The sequence below is a fragment of the Ahaetulla prasina genome, chromosome 1, assembly GCF_028640845.1.
Source record: "Ahaetulla prasina isolate Xishuangbanna chromosome 1, ASM2864084v1, whole genome shotgun sequence".
Classification (NCBI taxonomy): domain Eukaryota; kingdom Metazoa; phylum Chordata; class Lepidosauria; order Squamata; family Colubridae; genus Ahaetulla; species Ahaetulla prasina.
The window spans coordinates 129,296,534-129,317,083 of NC_080539.1; the positions used below are offsets into that span (position 1 = coordinate 129,296,534).

At 35.9% G+C, this 20,550-nt stretch overlaps 1 protein-coding gene across 3 annotated transcripts in view; it reads right to left on the reverse strand.

Moving 5' to 3' along the window:
* LOC131194558 (cytochrome b5 reductase 4) overlaps window positions 1-20,550 on the reverse strand; it is a 37,838-nt gene that overhangs the window by 11,143 nt on the left and 6,145 nt on the right. The window contains exons 4-10 of one of the 3 annotated variants that reach the window (XM_058175689.1): window positions 19,057-19,141; window positions 15,314-15,355; window positions 5,792-5,846; window positions 4,286-4,343; window positions 3,655-3,748; window positions 2,245-2,277; window positions 362-484 (exon numbers count right to left, since the gene is read on the reverse strand). In XM_058175689.1, coding sequence (XP_058031672.1) covers window positions 362-484; window positions 2,245-2,277; window positions 3,655-3,748; window positions 4,286-4,343; window positions 5,792-5,846; window positions 15,314-15,355; window positions 19,057-19,141 — 490 coding nt within the window. The remainder of the gene's footprint in view (window positions 1-361; window positions 485-2,244; window positions 2,278-3,654; window positions 3,749-4,285; window positions 4,344-5,791; window positions 5,847-15,313; window positions 15,356-19,056; window positions 19,142-20,550) is intronic. The other 2 variants (XM_058175703.1, XM_058175699.1) reach the window with 2 other exon arrangements.

Sequence of the window (20,550 nt, forward strand, 5' to 3'; positions counted from 1 at the left end):
ACTTAAGGTGGGGTTGTTTTGAGTTCTTTTCTCATGGCCTCCTCTTTCTCAGGACTGTGTAATCTTTTCTGCGTGTCCCTCCTTAAAGGCTTGCCCCAGCTTTCCTGAAGGTCAGTTCAATGGTGGGTTGGCAGCGGTGGGAGGCTCCGCCCACCCACCCAGACGCTTCTGCACATGCACAGAAGCTTCACACATGCACGCACACGAGCGAACTGTAGCAAACTAAACTGAAAGCCACTACTGGGTCAGCTCTATATTCCTTCACAGATGTATAGAATGGGAACAGGAATTTCTGTTATACCCTAAAATTAAGAGGAGATGGGTAGAAATGAACTTTGAGTAGAACAATAAAATGTATTACCTCTATCTGTACATTTGACAAAAGAATTATGGCTCTTTAGAGGCTGCCCAAGTTTTTTCCAGGACAAATTTTCTTTCTTCTTCAAGACAAATTCCACTTTTCCCACTTTTTCAGAAATCTGTACTAAAAATATACATAGTATTGTTCTATAGCAATACACCTACAATATTTTGCACAGGTAATATAATTTTACAAATCCCTATCCATCAGATGCTGCTGGAGGGCAATTTCATTCAATTTCTTAAAACAGAACATACAGGTAGCCCTCAAATTATGACCACAAATGGATCCAACATTTCTGTTAAGTGAGACATTTGTTAAGTGAGTTTTGCCCCATTTTACAACTTTTCTTGCTACAGTTTTTAAGTGAATCACTGCAGTTGTTAAATTAGTAACACAGTTGTTAAGTGAACCTGGATTTCCCCATTGACTTTGCTTGTCAGAAGGTCACAAAAGGGGATCAATCACATGATCCCAGGATACTACAAAGGTCACAAATGCGAGTCAGTTGCTAACTGTCTGAACTCTGTTCACCTGACCATGGGGATGCTGCAACGGTCATAAGAATGAAACATGGTCATAAAGTTATTTTTTTCAGTGATGTTGTAACTTTGAACGGTCACTAAGTGAACTGTTGTAAGTCAAGGGCTATCTGTATTACTGAATGAAACTTTTTTTATACTTACATAAAATTTCAAAATATTTGTATGCCACAGTCGGAAAGCACATTTTTACAGTTAAGCAGTGTTTGGATTAGATCCCCTTGCATGGGAACGAATACAAAAAGTATATATATATTAATATAAAGCCAGAATCTTGGAGGCAGGGAGATGTGCACACCTTTGAGTCAGTGTTGACTCCTGGTGATTACCTGGATTAATCCCTACAAGGTTTTTCAGAGTGGTTTGCCTTTGTCTCCTTCTTACAACCTAGAATGACTGACTGAGGGTCATCCAGTTGGTTTAGCTTAGGTTAAATTTTGTTATTTTGGGGTCCTTGGTGCTCTCTTGAGCTTGACGGTTTTCTTGCAGATCTTTCATTACCAAACTAGGTAATATCATCAATGCCTGATCATGTTGTAATTCTTGTGTATTCTGGCACTACTTTTTGTGATCTTTGTGAACTAAAGAAGAAAGATTGAAAAAAATCCTTCTGATCTGATTCTAGCACTAGTGTCAGCCCCGGAGGCCATCTTTTCTTTGGATCTTCAGGGCTGCCACATTTAAGTGCCTGGGAAAATGGGAGGGGGGATTTGCAAGGAGTTGGTGAAGATATATAGCCATAACAACATTCTTTTCTCTGAGAGTCAAGGACGTTCAGCCTGCACCTGCATAGGAGTGACTGGGGGCTGTCTCCAATTTGGATGGTGGATTGATTGATTGGACATGTGGGCGCAGGGGATGGGTCTTTGACTTGCTTTTGGGTGGGAAAACCTGGGAACTTTCAGACTTGGGTTTTCCCAGATGTGCCAATATGACATCTCTAATAAAATGGATCTTTGAGGAATTATTAGCCTCGGAGTCTTCTTTCGTTGGAGGTGTTACTTGGAACCCTAACAACTGGTTTTGGAATGTGGAATTGTTGTACAATTATATTTATTCCAATATAATATAACTTATAAGAATAATGAAATTTCTTTTTGCTTTAACATTTTGCAAATTCCTTTAGTTTTATGCTTTGAAAGCTTTTAATAAATTCTTTGTTCCTGCTTTCCTTCTATTGTTTTTTTCCTCTTTCCACTCCCTGATTGTTTTTTAAAAAATTAAAAATACCAGGAAAAAAAATCAAAATGGAATATTCCTATTCTATCAGCTCCTGATTATATTAATAAGATAAAGCAAAAAAAAATCAAGTTTGAACCACAAAATAATGGACTTACTTACCTATCATATCTTCATAAACTTCATAACTCAGTTCTGAAACAATCCATATAATTTGGTTAAATAAAGTATTTAATTTACATAAGATTATTAGTTATAAAGTCTGTTAAGCACTAAGATAAAAAGAAAATGTGAAACTGTTTAAAACATGGATCATGGTGTAATTCAGTTTATGAAAGTCTGTACAATGAAAACTTACACAACGAGCTATTTGGCACAATTCCATTACTACATGAATGAGCCTTAGATTTGTGGAGTTTTCCTCTCTTTCCATGGTATGTAATAGTTCCAAAACTGTTTTTGCATGTAAAACAGGCTTGCACTAACCTGGAAAAAACAAATTTGGACCAACCACTCATGTGTAATAAAGAGCTTTGATAAAATATATGCAAACCAGAGGTTTTCATGTATCATCAAATCACTGAACCAAGCAAGAAGTGAGCATATCTGGAACTCTAATTTTCCTGGGAAAAGGAACGGATAACCTAGTGGCAGATTAGATATGCTGTATTCATAGTTAAATCCATGGTTTCTTTAAGATGGACTTGGAAACACTTGAACATAAAATTCAGAGAATTGCTGCTTCTTACAGAAGACATTTCTGACCTACTTCAAACAATACATCTTAGTATTTTGATGCTTCCTAGATTTCTATTCATTACATGTGCCTAATGCAAAAAACACAGACATGCATTTTCCATTTGCTCCCAGTTATTGAAATTCAGTATTGAAGAATCTGAAATTTTGTAATAATCTCACTTTTCACTTGGTTTAGGTCAGTGTTGGCAAACTTTTCCAACATGCGCATGCGTGCCGGAAACAAGAACAGCATGTTCGTGCCGGGTGGCTGCTTTTCTGGTTTCCGGTGTGCGCATGCGCACTGGCCAGCTGGTCTTCTGGTTTCTGGAATGCATGGGCACACAAAGACCAGCTGGCTAGTGCACCAGTGCGTGCCAGAAACCAGAAGATCATCTTCCTGGCACACGCATACGTACCGGACGGTTGCTCTTCCGGTTTCCGGCACTCCCGCGCGTGCGTGAAGATCAACTGGCCGGCACGCCGTAACCCGGAAGAGCATGCTCAGAGAGATGGCTCTGCGTGCCACTTCCGGCACACATGCCATAGGTTTGCCATCACAGGTTTAGGTGCTTTTTAAACATCTTGCTCAAGAGCAGGAACAAGTGCAAAGGAAAAAAGCTCCAAGAATAAACACTTTTTCTTCTGTCACACGGTATAGCACATTTTACATCATTGGATCCTAGTCTTATGATATAAATGCAGCCTTCACCATATACAAAAGCTGACAAATGCACATAATATTGGCATCAGCCGAACTTGTATTATGTTAATGCAGTCTAATCCATTTATTTATTGATAAAATGAACTAAATTAATATGCCAATGATGAGCTTACCAACATGAATAAGGTACGAGAAATCTTTCACAATTATTTCTCCTCTGAATGTACGTTCTTGAATATCTGCTATCACCAATTCAGAGTTCATATCCTTTCAGAGGGAAGGAAAACGGGGATGGGGTACAGACAGCTGTTACAACATTGTTCTACATTATGATCACCAGGCACAATCAATGGCATTTTACCAAGTAACAAGAAACAACAAGAAGAAAGTAAAGATGAGGGAAGTAAGTGAAGAATACACATCTGATTCATTTAACTATTTACGTTTAGATTCAGAAGGTGATTAAAAATCACAGAAAGATGATTTTTACAGTAGTGGGAGAAGGATTATACTAATAGTCTAGAAGTAAACTTTAAACATGCGAGACAGCAAAAAAGATGTATGAGCGAGATGGGTGGTTAATAAATATGATTAATAAATTAAATGAATAAAAGAAAAAGAAAGAAAGAAAGAAAGAAAGAAAGAAAGAAAGAAAGAAAGAAAGAAAGAAAGAAAAAGTTCTCAAGAAATGAAGTAAGATACATTTAAACATTTTAAAATAACAGCTAGAAAAGAAACAAAGGCGAAGCCTATACTGAAAAAAGACAAGATTGCAAATCTTTTTTAGCAAATGAATTCATTTACCTTTTGTTTAGTGTATATTACCACAGTGACTGAATCTTCTGTCTGGAACCAGTCATAACTGAAATAAATTGATAAAACTGTACATTTTTGTTTTTTAAAAAAAGATGTGCCTCTTTTTTCCGAATGTTTCATTACCAGGCTAGGTAACATCGAACACCAGCTAGCAGTCAAACACCATGCTCCCAAATCCTTAATGTCTACCGACACCCACACCCACACCAAACGACACCAGTTCAGTTGGAGCCACACAAAAATCATCGGCCACGCTACCACCTTCCATACTCATGAGTTCATCAAAACCTAACACTCCACAAGCAATTTCATCAACAGACACATTGACCTACAACCCCCTCGGAATCCAAATCAATCACACAACCAATAACCAGAGACAGCACCGACTCTCAACCAACTTACACAACTCCACTCCCACCAGTTTACCTCCCAATGGTCCTGACCTGATGTAATCTCCTTATCACAAGACCCATCACAAGACTCACTGACTTGCTGGTGACTCACAGCTGATCCATCACACTTGACACACCTACACCTAAAGCTCTTATAAAAAGAACATCACACCCCCTAAACTTCACTGAAGATGCTACTTAGCCTGGTAATGAAAATTCAGAAACCAACTCTCAAGCTCAGAGAATGAACCTTCACCCTTATTATGTGACTTGTCCTGACTGGTAGATCTATCTTGATGACTCTGAGCCAGTAGAACTCTGACACTTTGTGTCAGAGAACCAAACTCAAAAATGTTACTTGCATTAGAGCCAATCTATAAATTGTGAGACTTAACCCCAGACCTGGACAATGGCTTGAAACTATCCATATTCAGTTTAATTGTTCTAGCTAAGTGCTAAAAGCAATACTGGTGTCATTAAAACTATATGACCAGCAAACCTTGAACATGTTACTATATCAGAATTATTCTCCAGCATCTGAAACAATGACCTACTATTGCTCAGTACTTATCCTTAGACTAATTTATCAGACACATTGGCTTTGACAAGAACTCTTCCAAATAGCTCTAGTCAGAAGAACCAAATATTTATCTATTCCTTTTTCTGAGACATAACCACAAGGCAGTAGAATGCTTCTGTGTTCTAGCACATAATAATAGATTTTTGCCATCCTGAGCTACCTACAACAATATGAACATTCACAACTCTATTTTTCTAAAAAAAAATAATAATAATTATCTTTCCAGTTGAAATCAGCTCCAAGAGACTTCATAGAAATACTCATGCAAAATGCAAAATAGTTTCTTGATGCCTTGTTTTCTTTGACCTCTTAATCTATTCTATAGCCCTGACCAACCTCCCACCCAAGCACTAGCAGATCAGACTTTCAGGACAAAGTTATGTTAAAATGCGGAAAAATTAGTCTCTACAGTATGGCTGATTTATTCCAATTATTCCATACATTACATAAAATACTTCTAATATATTTTCATTTAGTTCTTCCTTAAATAGAATTCCACTTAATGCTAAAATATGACAATACCTGGGAACTATTTCTTTGGAACCGTCATTCAAAACTTTTTTTTTCGGAAGTATACCTACAAAATATAAGAAGTACAGCAATGCACAATGGTTAACATTATTCTAGCATTAAGGATTTATCAGCCTAATCTACTCCTCAGGATAGCAGTAAAAATAATTTATTTATTTATTTATTTATTTTTCAAATTTTTATACCGCCCTTCTCCAAAGACTCAGGGCGGTGTACAGCAAATAAAACACCAATAATCCAAAAATTTTAAAATACAATATCCAGTTTAAAAATCTAATTCGATCGCTGTATGTTAAAAATATTAAGTAAGAAAATTACAAAAATAGAATAAAAACCCTATTTAAAAGCCCACTAAAAACCCACAGTATTAAAATCAATCAGGCCAGCCCCGCTTGGTGAAAAAAGAAGGTCTTGATGGGGAGAATATGTTCCTGATTTTCATGAACAAAGGCTTAGATGAAAAATACTATTAATTTTGTTACTTATCATTTCCTTCAAATAATCATAAAAGCTGATGGAGATGGCTACTAGAAATAATTCAGAACCTCCAGTTTCAAATTTGTTTGTTTAAGATAAATATTTGGTTACACAATCCTAGCATAAGAAGCAGGAGGAACATGACAGACCATTTTACACTAAACTATTATTATTTAAATTTATTATGACTGCCTATTCAGATGTCTTGTCCTTTTCAGACACAGAAATATCCAGAACTACAGAAATGAGGAAAATATTGACTTGCAGGTCACTTTTTTAAAAAGCCACATGAAATGGAAAAACCTTGGCATGTAATTTATTTCTATATCAGATAAATCATGAGTATTTGCATATCAATTATGTTTACAGATGTTTACAGATTTACAGAGTTGGAAGGGGCCTTGTAGGCCATCTAGTCCAACCCCTCGCCCAAGCAGGAGACCCTACACCATTTTTGACAAATGGCAGTCCAATCTCTTCTTGAAAGCCTCTGGTGATGAAGCACTCACAACTTCCGAAGGCAACTTCTGTTCCATTGGTTGATTGTTCTCATTGTCCGAAAATTTCTCCTTCTTTCTAGGTTGAGTCTCTCCTTGATCAGTTTCCATCCATTATTCCTTGTCTGGCCTTCAGGTGCTTTGGAAAGTAGCTTGACCCCTTCCCCTCTGTGGCAGCCCCTCAGATATTGGAACACTGCTATCATGTCTCCCCTGGTCCTTCTCTTCACTAGACTAGCCATGCCAGTTCCTGTAACCATTCTTCATATATTTTAGTCTCCCGTCCCCTAATCAACTTTGTTGCTCTCCTCTGCACTTTTTTCTAGAGTCTCAACATCTTTTTTATGATGTGGTGACCAAAACTGGATGCAGTATTCTAGGTGTGGTCTTACTAAGGCTTTATAGAGTGGTATTAGTACCTCACTTGATCTTGATTGAATCCCTCTGTTAATGCAATTTAAGATTGCACTGACTTTTTGGCTGCCACTGCACATTGCTGGCTCATATTTCATATTGGGCCTCTGGTGGCTCAACAGGCTAATGCAGCCTGTTATTAACAGCAACTGCCTGCAATATTGCAGGTTCAAGTCCCACCAGGCCCAAGGTTGACTCAGCCTTCCATCCTTTATAAGGTAGGTAAAATGAGGACCCAAATTGTTAGGGGGCAATAAGTTGACTTTGTATATAGTATACAAATGGATGAAGACTATTGCCTGACATAGTGTAAGCCGCCCTGAGTCTTCGGAGAAGGGCGGGATATAAATGCAAATAAAAATAAAAAATAAAAAAATATATTTAGCTGGTTGTCCATTAAGATTCCAAGATCCCTCTCACAGTTACTGCTATTAAGCCTAGTTTCACCCAGTCTATGTCGTATGCTATCATTTCAATTTGTAAATAAAACCTTCAATATGTACAGCAAGTGCATATTCAGAAACATCAGAAGGAATCACTTACAAGGTTGCCAAGCAACTCTCCCTAACCCGTAAAAGAACTTAGGCACCTGTATACACATAAAAAGTAGCTTTGACTATATAACAGCACTTATTTGTGCTTGCACAAACTTTCTTGAGTGGAGGGGCAAAAAGAGCACTAGCTCCAATACACACAAAGGGACACAGTACAACCCTCAAAACTTGGTAATGATTCTATGATAATTAGCTAAATATAACTTTCAAAACTTATTTCAACATCTTGGATTTCCTTACATAAACCTATTCAGTCTGGCTTGACTCTAATAGGAGTGAGAAAAAAAGCCGACATTATCATGGTGTATTGGGGTTGTGTGTGTCAAATAAAGATTCATTCTTAAGCTTCTCTGAATCTTAAAAATTACATTTGCATATTTTTCTTTTAATAAGACTATCAGATCTAGATTATAAAAAGCCAAACAACCATAAACTGGCAGCAAAGAGAAATTATCAAGCTCTAATAAACAAAAACGTGTTGTTGAAACTGCTGGTTTAAAGCAACAACCCTGGATAAGAAATAACAAAGCAGAAAAACTATTACAATAAAAAATGATTGTTATCAATGGGATTGATAACAGCTTCCTCACTGATTTGTGGGAATCTGTCAGGGGAGCACTGGAAATAACAACCATGTGACTGTGGCTGACCACAGCAGCCCAGCTCACTGAAGTGGCCACAACTTTTCCAAATTTCAATCCAACAGAAGTAATCGGAGAATGGGATTTTGAATATATTCTATAAAACAGTTTGAAGTACCTTGGTTCAAAAACTGATGCCCTATGATGCACCATTTCATCCAATGGAAAATTACCAACAGACAAACAAACATAAGTTTTAATTATTATATAGATGAAAGATAATAAAGGTAACCTTTTACCTTCATTTTGACATGTTATTAATATTATTGTTATTATTAACAAATTTTAATGAATTAAATCAAATATTGTACATCATAAAAATGAAACAACTTCTGATACTAACATAAGCCATTTCTCAGCTTCTTACAATGTCTTCAAATCATCATACAGCTGCTGTTCTTGTCCTTGTTATTGCTATTTTGGCATAATATTTAAGTCTAAATGGCTCAGGAAGATGCTATCAATTGTTAGTAAAAAACAACTGAAGAACACCTAGTTTCTGGTCTTGATCCTTGACACCATTTCTTTTTCTTTTGTTTCTAGAAGGAAGCTAAAAGGGAAACTTCTTCCTTCCTCTCCAGAAAATGTGCAGCCCATAATTTAAGTCTGTGATTTAGCCCAGAATAAATCCAAACATAAGTACAAATCCAAAATAAACGCATTTAGAAAATAGTCAAAGGAATAAAGGAATACAATTGCCATGTTGGTTGCAGAAAAAAGTAACAACAACATAAAAATTGTTCATTCTTGCTGAAGGAAAGAAAACAAAGTCACCACCATAGTAAAATAACAAAATATGTCACAATACTGTACATCCTCATTCACAGTAAAAGATACCCTATTTATTATTATTATTATTATTATTTAGATTTTTGAACTTATGAACTACTGTAGGTTTTTTCCCCGTTTAGTATGACTTGCTTTATTATTTATGGAAACTGGTGTTCTTTTATTTCTGAAAAACATCCCACTTTTATTAGTGGAACTAGTCCAGCAGAATCTTGTCAAACCATGCCCCTTCAGAAAGTATGATGCAAAGCTTATTGAAAAGGTTAATTTCCTACTGTAATACAGAAAAAATATTAAATTATTAGAACTTTGGAAAAAAATTTTATCATCTTTTATCTTTTGCAGTGTTATTTTAGAAAATCACATCTCAAATATCTTTGATATCTTAATAATTTTAGCTCAGTTAGCTGAATATAAACGATACTTTCACTCCATGATAGTTCTCTCTTATGGGTCAAAATTTAGTCATACATCTCTAATTACTCTCTAATTTCACTAAAATCAAGTTTAGTGAACTCTAAGTTCACCAACTTTGGAATATATCAGAATTCTAAAATAAATCTGAAGTTGATTTCTGAAGTTATTAAATAATTTCTACTATCCAGTTCAGCTGAAACAGAAATCTATAAATACTGTTGTGTTGTGTTGTGTTGCATTGCATTGCGTTGCGTTGCGTTGCATTTTCTATATTATATTGGAAGAAAGGAGAAAAAGCTGTATAGGAACAAAAGTTTCTACAAAATTTAGCATCGGATTTGATTAATTTTGGGATTCTACTTTATTGTTGTTTTTTGAAATTTTGCAAAAGAATAGGAAAATGGTCATAGAAAAATAGAAGAGACCAAAAGGTCATCTGGTGATTTAGCCACACTAAAATAGGTTTAGAAATAAATTCAATTACCTGGCTATCTCTGGAAACTAACCAGATATTTACAATATTATTGTATCAGATTAAAAATTTGTATTTCTGACTCTCTCTGTATGAATTACTGTAATACTAAAAATATAGGATACTTCAATGGATGCTTATGCTGAATTATCAATTCACTGCTACACTAAACAAACCAATGTGTTTCAGAGCTACTCTATTAACAAGACAGCCCCTCTGACTATTGAGATGCAAAATCAGATGATACATGGCGTCCCTTTTCATTACACATAATCCTCGACTTACAACCAGGTGCTTAACAACCATTCAAAAGTATGACAAACGCAGGAAAAGTTACTTCCAACCCATCCTCAGGACTGCCGCACTACTCCTCACGTGATGGCATTTTGGACCACTGGCACCTGTTCACACTTACAACCAGTTGCCAAGCATCCTTGTGATCCTCATATGCAATTTCTCTGCTGGCTTCCCCAGAAAGTCAATGGGGAAGCTGGCAGGGAAGTTTTCAAACTGCTGTTGCCTGGTAAAAGATTTGCCTCCACTCTGTGGATTGGGGGAGGGGATTCATGCAGTGGTTTAGAGAAACAAAACCTGGATTATGCAGATCCGAGAATTTCTTTTCACCAGTCCAGCATGAGAGTTTCCACCCACCCTCCATGCACAGAACGAAACTATAGCACTGGGCTACAGAAAAGTAGCCTTGATTTTCAGGATGCAAACTTTTTTCTTCAGCCCAACACTGCCGTTTCTTCACTCCTCTCCTCCATGCACAGAAGGGAACTCCAACACTGGCCCAGATAATTTTTTCTGTCTTCCATTTTTGTGCAAATACAATTCTTGCTGCTGTTATTATATGAATAATCAAATATGTATCTTCTTTGCTGTATTTCTCCGGTAATATACCCAATAAAAATGCCTCTGGTTTTAACTCTATACATTGGTGCAACATTTCCTCTAACCATGCCTATATTATTAACCCAATAATTTTTTGCTTCCGTACATGTCCATCACATACGATAATATGATCCCGGCAGTTGAAAACATTCCCAACATTTAGCTGATTTATCCTTAAACATTTTGGCTAATCTTTCTGGTGACATATGCCATCTATAAAACATTTTACATAAATTTTCTTTATATGCAGTTGCCATTGTTAATTTATAATTCCTTTCCCATAGTTGTTGCCATTTCTCTAGTTCTATCATATAAGCAAAGTTTTTTTGCCCAATGCTATCATTGTCTCTTTTACTTCTACCTCTTCTAATCTGATTTGCAATAAGTAATTATACAATTTCTTAATCATTTTTTCATTTGTCCCAATCAATATTTCATCCAATTCTAATTTTACCAAATGAAAACCATACAGTTTATCCCATCAGAAGGAGAGGTAATAAAGAAGATTTTACAATGGGCAGAAATGAATAGGTTAACCTTGAGAATAAAAGATAAAGAGGAATCGCTGTATTTCAAGACATGGGGATGATTTCATGCATGGTTAGAAAAGAAATATGAATAAAAGATTGTAGAGAAGGAAATAGAAACCCAGAAGACACCAGTGTAAATGGAAAAGGGGAAAGGGGCAGGAAGAAATAAAATGTTATTATATAAATGTACATTTATGATGAAATATGTGAATTTAGTAAAATGAAAAAGTAATTGAAAAGAAAGTAAAAATCAGGATTGCTTGAATACCACTTTGGAAAATACTAAATTGAAAATGAATACAACAATAGAGAGAGAATGGAGAGGGATAGAGGAGAGGAAGGAGAGAGAGGGAAAGAAGGGAAAAGGAGAGGAAGAAAAAGCGGAAACAAGAGTAGGGGAGAAGTTAGAAGGGAGGTGTGGCAAAAAGGAAGGGGAAGGAGAGAAGGAGAAAGAGGAGGAAAGAAGAAAGTAGAAGAGTGGATTGAAGAAGGGAGAGAAAGGAAAGAGAGGAGAGGCAAAAGAAGGATTGTTGTAAAACAAGGGAGATAAAATGGTAGAAGAGCAACCCCAAATATACTTAAATTGTTTAGGATGAAGATTGTATTAGTACAAAAGTTAAAAGAAAATACATATGTTAGATAAGAAACTGTACATTTAAGATATGTTTATGAGGGGGGAAAAATAAACAACTTTTTTCAAACAAAAAACAAAAAACACTGGCTTGGAGAAGAGAAGCTCGCCTCCCATATTATCTAAGTTTCTTTCCAGCCTTTCTACCAGTTCAAAAATATCATGTTTGCTAGGCTTCTAGCCAGAAATGTTTCTGAATGGTAGAAAGACTAGTATACAGAGAGAAACTCCTGGGGTGGGGGGAGATCCAAAGTTTCCCTTCTCGGGCCCAATGCTGTTCTCTTCTGTACATGGAAGAAAGAGCAGTAGACCAGAGAAATGAAACTTGGGATCTGAGCTTCGTTTCTCTGATTCACTGCAGTTCTTTTCTGCTCACAGAATCATCAAATTAAACTTTGATATGCATGTCTGCAGCCCTTTCTATGCTCAGGAATATAATTTAGCTAGAACAGCAGTATGGTCTAGCAAAGGATCGAAAACATGCTTTGAATTTCCAGCCACTAATTATCTAACCCCCGGGTTAATGTAAAAGATATTTAAAATACCTGTGTAAAACAACTGGATGGTCTATGATAGACCAGTATAAACAAATAAATATAATTATAACCTATTTAATAAACATTTTTTTAAAAAAATCTTTGAGATCACTTATTCCTTGTTTCTTTAGAAATGCTGATGCCTTAACCAAATTTTGAATTTCTATAAATATGAATATATATCTTAGATAAAAGATCTTTCTCTTGGGAAAGAATGAGTTTCTTGTAAAAGAAATACAATGTTAGGTATTAAATTGCCTAATTTAGAGAACATCTGTTTCCTCTTAGAAGGACATCTAAGACCTTTTACATTCCAGAAAATGATTAAAATATGTCAAAAATGCACATTAAGCAGTTATTATAGTCATAGGTCAAGGGCAAAAATAATTACTTGTTACTCGTGATAAATGTTTAAAATAACTGAAAATGAAGCATAAACAATCAGAAAGGGAAAAAACAAAAAAACTAAAAACTAAAAGATTTTTAAAACCAAAGGAAAATACAATGAAAAAAGGAAACTGAAAAAAACAAACCAAAAAAAATTCAAAAAACTGTACTGTGGGGATTTACTCCTCACTTATCCCAAGCCAAAGTAGCCCATCTCCCTCTAGAAAAATACTAAATATTTCAACACTACCATTTATTTTCTTCAGATGATTTTAAAACAATAAGCTTCTGTCCAACTTAATAAGCCATAGGAATCTTTGGAAAAAGAAAATAAATCACTCTATTTTTGTTTTGTTGCTAAATGAATTTTACTGAATAACTTCTGCTTCTAAACCATCTGTGTAGGCAGTTTTGAAAAAAATCATCTTTTTTTAATATCTCTTAACAAAGTTCCACTTGCTAAGACCCCACTTAGGAAGATAAATATATATAAACCCATATTATAGCTCTCAGAAATCTCACAAAATAGGATTGGGAGTTTAATACTGAATAGAAGCAGATGTCTGTACAATAAGCACTTTTTATTTTCTTGATTTATTTAGATAAATCTCACCCTCACTTTCAATTTCTGGCTTATATTTGTTCCTGCTTCAGTTTTAAAAATCGACATGTTTCTTGCAGTTACAAACTAATTTTGCTCAGCATTATAAGGAATGTTTAAAAATCATAAATTTCCATAACCTGGGCCCTGTAACAGCCTCCTGAATGTCTATCTTTTTAAAAATTGTTTCTCGTTCCTTTATATATTTCAAGCTGAGTCATCCTTGTTTTGTGTGAATCAATAATTAAGGGATTTAGTGCTACCATTTTCTGACCTAAAAACCTAATACTACATCTCTAAAAAGCAGTGTTTCACATAATGCAGTGATTTTTTTAAAAAAATCAGTTTTTTTCCAGAAGGCTGTAATTGATGGGAAAGTGTTTCAGAAGTGAAGCAGTCCCACCAAGTTTTCTCAGTTGTCTTTTCTAGTCAGGAATACTTTCAAAGCTAAAGCTCAGTTTGCTCAAGAAATGGGTTTTCCCTCAGGAGGGAAGTGATCCTTGTTTTATCTTCTCGACCTCAGACCCACAATTTATCACCACAAAGCAGCATTATAAAAGAAGAGAGACAAAAATGGTTTTCTGCTTACCAGATAAACTCTTACCTGGGAAAGAACTAGTACCAATTTATCACCAAGCCAACCAGAATTCCAAAGAAAGCCCACACTTGAAGATTCTTCTACAGGTAGTCCTCAACTTACAACAGTTCATTTAGTGACTGTTCAAAGTTACAACAGCACTGACAAATGTGACTTATGACCGCTTTTCAATTATGACCTTTACAGAATCGCTGTGATCATGTGATCAAAATTCAGATGCTTGGCAACTGGTCCATATTTATGACCATTGCCGTGTCCTGGGGTCATGTGATCCCCTTTTGCGACTTTCTGACAATCCACATTCACTTAACAACTGGGTTACTAACTTATCTATTGCAGTGATTCACCTAACAGCTATGGCAAGAACACCCCTAAAACGGTGCAAAACTCACTTAACAATGTCTTACTTAACAACAGAAATTTTGGGCTCAATTGTTGTAAGTCAAGGACTACCTGCACAATGATGCAAAACTTTGTCAAACAGAATCCACCACACTCTCACATTTGTAAATAAGCATGTTTCTATGTATTAGTTTCCCCCCATTTTTAGGAGAGGTGGAGAAGAAGAAAGCTGAGCTTTATATAAACTCTGCTATACGATATTCAAACAAGATAGTATAAGAGTTGGAAGTAAAAACAAGGGAGAAAATCAAGAGTAGAGCCATTGGAACAGACTTTCTGTAAAAAGGCCAAAAAAGAATTCAGAACAGTATATTCTCATTCTCTCTCTTTTTAATAACACTATTATTTTTAGACAGGGGGTTAAAATATAATTACAACCTGACTACCAATGCAAAGCATTTACTTCCTATGAAGCATGAGGCTTCCTTCCTTCCTTTCAGTTGTCTGATGCTTTTAAATGTACTTCAAGTCCCTTTTTGTTATTCATTGCCATACCTATGAAACATTGTGTCTCAGTTGGTAGAAAGGATTATAATAGTGAACTGGAGACAGATGATACGATATTTCAGTAGGAAATCCAGCACAGTACAAGATGTTGCTGCTCCATGGATGAATACATATTTTCCTTTTCTCTATTGTATGAAAAAAAAATGGTGGATGTTGTCATACTTACCATTCAAGGTTCTGTTTTCTTCAGTTACAGGGAGACAAATTTCTGTAAAGTATGCAAAAAAATACTGTAGTGATCGCAATAGAGAAAACCTCTCCCATTATGATACTATGTGCAAACATTCTGGGCAAAAAAAAAAGCGTCAAAAGCTTTTTTCAAGAAAAAATAAGCAAGAGTTTAATATTAACCACGCAAAATATCAGTTCTAAGAAATGTGAGCACTAAACAGAAGAGAAAGCTACTTCCAACTACATGAAGATATTTCCTTCACAAATGCAATTATTTTAAGTGCATGAAATGTAAGTAGTGTTTGTGTCCATAAAAGGTATACTAGCATTATGCTCTAATGTGTAGGATGTCATATAGTGAATGATAACACACTTGGCATCTACTGGAGGATACAAAATCATGATAGCCAAACTGCACAAACATTTTATGTTTCAGTAATGGAAAATGATTTGCTCTATGCCCTTAGATGGTATCTATGAAGGTACAGAAACACTGTCTAGTAGTGGCTAAGATGATAGCACATAGACAGTTTGTCGCATTGTGACAATATCACAAAAAGCATCAATAGGACAGAGGTACAAAAATGAGCCATGGAATGAGACCCTTTCAAAGTTACAAAGTAACAACAACAGAGTTGGAAGGGACCTTGGAGGCCTTCTAGTCCAACCCCCTGCCCAGGCAGAAAACCCTACATCATCATCATCATCATCATCAAAGAAGATGAAGTCAAAATACATGGACTTTTCAACATATGGGGGATTGGTGGCTCTGAGGGGGCCTTACAAAGCCTTGTTACTTGAATTATCCTCAAACAAAATCAAAACTCCTCAAGGCTAATGACACCAATTTAATTCTTTAATATCTCCTCCCCAAAAATGCAAAATTAGAATAAAAATGTTCAACCGTATCGACTCTGATGATGTTATTTTTCATAGAGATCTTCCATCTCTTGAATAAAATGGAATGCAGTCTTTTATATCAACAGAGGGAGCTGTAACATGAAAAAAGTGTCCTGTGTCACCAGAATCCTGTGATATTTTTTAAAATTGCAGCTTTTTATACTTTCTATTACCAATAAGTAAATAAAGAAAAATATTATTAAAAAACTAAGAAAAATTAAAAAGTAGTCTGTTAAACTGGGTTGAATACACGCTCTACAACTTTATTTTATTTTTTTTGTTTACATTTATATCCCGCCCTTCTCCGAAGACTCAGGGCGGCTTACAGTGTGTAAGGCAATAGTCTCATTCTATTTGTATATTTACAAAGTCAACTTATTGCCCCTCCAACAATCTGGGTCCTCATTTTACCTACCTTATAAAGGATGGAAGGCTGAGTCAACCTTGGACCTGGTGGGACTAGAACCTGCAGTAATTGCAGGCAGCTGTGTTTTAATAACAGGCTTCTTACAGCCTGAGCCACACCGCGGCCCTTTCCAGTAGAACCCATGAGAGTCAGAAGCTATCTACCCTCAACCCCTTTTAAAACACACTAGTGTTTTGATAACACTAGTGTGCAGCTGACTAGTGTGGAATGCAAATGCACTATAATTCCACGTAATGATAGTATTAGCATCCAAAGACAGATTTATGTAATTTAATTTATTTATTCTTAAAGCTACTGCACCATTCCAAACACAGGCGAGAAGGCACAAGGGCAAGATTGCACAGAACTGCTTTGGAACAAGGACCAGATGCAGAGCAAAACAATGGAAGGGAAAAGCAGCCAACAGCTGAAGGGAAAACAAACCATAATCACTCACAACTCTAAGAATTGTCTAGGAAACCTAGTCCCTGAATCTTATTTTAATCGTGTAAAGGTGGGCTAAATTGGCTTGTTTCTTAAGCTGTTTGTGCTGTTGTTAATGTTTACCAACACACAATTATGATTCTGATGCAATTAAGTCACTATTCTGCTAGGTCAAATATCGATTCTACATTATCCAGAGAGCGTAAGCTACGCAGCAACAGCAAAATTCTGTGTTTGAGAGATTTCTCTAAATTAATTAGATAATCAGTTTTAAAGAAGAGGACAAAGATGTCAACAGTATGATCACAGGATAAGAAGCATCAACTTCAAACACGTGTTTTTTCTGATTACTGAGCCTGGGAGGGGGGGAAATGTTCATAATTTCACATCATGAAATTTCAAGATGCTACATAATTATGAAACATTAAATATCTCTAAGCCAGCAAACCCCTCTTCCATGATGTTCAAATGCTGCAGATTAAACAGGTGTTCATACACATCTGCAGGAAGAAGTATTACAGAACCATCCACTCTTCAACAAAATCAGGGGTTAAGGAATTAATTTGAAGTCAATTGTTAGTGAAACATTGAATTGGCAGCAACACACATGAATTTACGCTTAAGCTCTATGAAACTGTACAGGATTGCTCAGAAATTTGATTTTGTTGCACAAGGCACCTTGGAAGCAAGTACCCATACGTATGTGGAGGTATGCAACAGATTGTGGAATCTGTCTTTTGTTTCTCTTTGCTAACCTATAGCAACCATCTTAGAAAACATGGCTAAATAGAACGGTATAGTGCTGGGGCAGGGGGGCGGGCAGGCTGCTACTACCAGTTCACCAGAACTGGTCCAAACCAGCTGAATACCATTAGTAAGTATGATGTATTTCTGCAAAGGTCATTTCATAGCTACTGCACAAAAAAGTCACAAACATGGAGATTTATTGGCTTTCCACATTCTCCCTAGGAATCATTAAGTCGTATTTCCCAATATACATACATACATATATACATACATACATATAATGAACCCATGTATATATATTGTGTAAAGATAAATTATGATTGAAGAAACGGATACTTTTCCAAAAATTATGGTCATACCGCAGTATTTTATCCCTAGCAATGTCCACCACCTTTGTCTATTCTAAACAGAAAAAAAAAACCTTTCAAAATCTTTGACATGTTTAATTGCACTTTTACTGTTGTTTTTCTATTTTAAAATACATGTTAGATTATCCATTATTATTTAGTGTTTTCTCATATAAAAAATGTAAATCCTGGTGGAATGCATAATTAGCATACACTAATCGATTATCAGAAACAAATCAGATTATAAACATGAAATATTCTGAATAGCTTTCTTGGGAATATTAAAATATGAAATACAGCAAAATAGTAATACGCTGCAGAATTGAGGTTAACGTACACCTAGTTTTTTAGTCGCAGTATTTCTCTCAATGAAGCATTGGCAAATTTCTGCCAATTACTTGATTACCTTGTGAGTAGTAGCAGCAATACTTTGAACACAAATCACCATATATTCCTGGCCAGCATTTTTTTTTTTAAATCCACTATAAAGTAGAAAACTACATACCTACTAAATAACATATTGGAGAGTTTTTGATGTTGAGTCTTGTATTTAAAGTTAACATGTTTAATCTTTGTCATAGAGATACCCTTTATATATTCTAAGGATAAAATTACCTTCAGGTTCACCTCTTAATAACTGCGTAAACAAATCTATACTATTTTCCTGGCAACAGCAGAGAAGGCGGCTTACCATTGTCTATTTTCAGAATATTGTTTCCACTTACCATCTATTCTATATATTTGAAACTCCCTAATAGCAAACTTAAGTTTCTAAGCCCAGGTAAAGTCAGCCAGGTGCTACTGCTGTTAAGACATGTTGTACAAGACCACTCCAATAATTCTTGACTCAGGTCACTGAAATTGAGCACACTTTATGGAATAAAGAGCGTATACCTTTTAGAAAAGCTGCAGGTTTCAGGGCTATTCTTCCAACCAAGCATTCTTTCAGCATCGATTCATAATTGACCCAGCGATGAACCTGCAAGGAAAAATGTAAGCTTATATTTGACATCTGTTCATCTAACATTCTTGATAACATTTCTTCTAAATAATCATGAAAATATTCCAAATCTCATAAATTAAGCAACACCAATAACCAAGTTGCTAAGTGAACAAAAACATACAGACAGTCTTCAACTTACAATTGTAACTGAACCAAAGATTATGGTCATAACTCATTGTGGTTATTTAAGCGGGTTACCGCAGGACCAGACATAAATTTATAACTTTTTTTTCCCCAAAGTGGTTAAGTGACACTATGGTTGTTAAGCAAATCCATTATACCCATTGATTGTGTTTTTCCAGAAACTGGCAAAAAAACCCCAAACCCATCAAAAATTGCAGATACATGAGTGCAGGATGCTACAAATGGATGTAAAAGCCAATTGAGCCAATTGCCAAGCACCCAAAATGTGATCATGTGACTGAGAATGGGCAAGATGGCTTATGGCCGTCATAACTTTGAAACTGAATCATAGATAGCTTTTGAAGGGTCCGCTGTAATTTTGAACAATCACCAAGCAATCAATGTAAGTCAAGAATTAGCCGAAACTACTGAGCTATATATAACATTTCCTATTCTACTCATTAATTCATAGCAGGAATAGGTGAGGAAAGGAATTACGCCTTTCCTCTACAGATGAACTCTAAATATGTAATCCATTCTTTCAAAACTAACCGTAACTATGATGTGCATTTTATTGTTTTTTTTTACGAGAACTTCAGTTCACAACATTCATCTGAGATGAATTTCTCCTAGGTAAGGTAGATAAGTTTATCTTTGTATCTGTGTGTCTGTATATGTGGAGTTAGAGAAAGAAAAATAGTGAACCTCATTGGTTCACTTCCTTTGGAATGCTTTGAGTTAATACTGTAAACTAGTTATTAATAACTAGTTATTATTATAATAATTATATTAGCATATTGGAGGTGGTGACCCTTTGAGAGCTGTATGCAAGGAAATTTCATTTTAATGTATGCCTATTAGTGTACATATAAATTGATAATAAAGTTAGTCTAGGTTTAAGTTTATCCCTTAAAATGTAATGTTTTAATGAGATACATTACAAAGCAGCGGCTTTTTCTTCCGGGAACAAGACCCCTTAGTGTGCAGCACAATTGTCACCCCCAAAACTACTAGCTGTGGGGTGAGCCGTCCCGGGGCTGCCATTCGGGGAAGGGAGGATCCACCACTGCCAAGTAAGCCGTCAGCTAAGAGGCGGAACGGCTGCTCCATTCGGCTATGAGTTGCCAGGAATGCCTCCAGACCTACAATCAACTGGGAAGCGGAGACTGGCCAAAACAACTGAATGTCGGCATCTAGAAGCTGTGAGGTGGGGCGGGTACGCACATGAAGCTTCTGCTGGGCTAATGGTGGGCAGACACCAG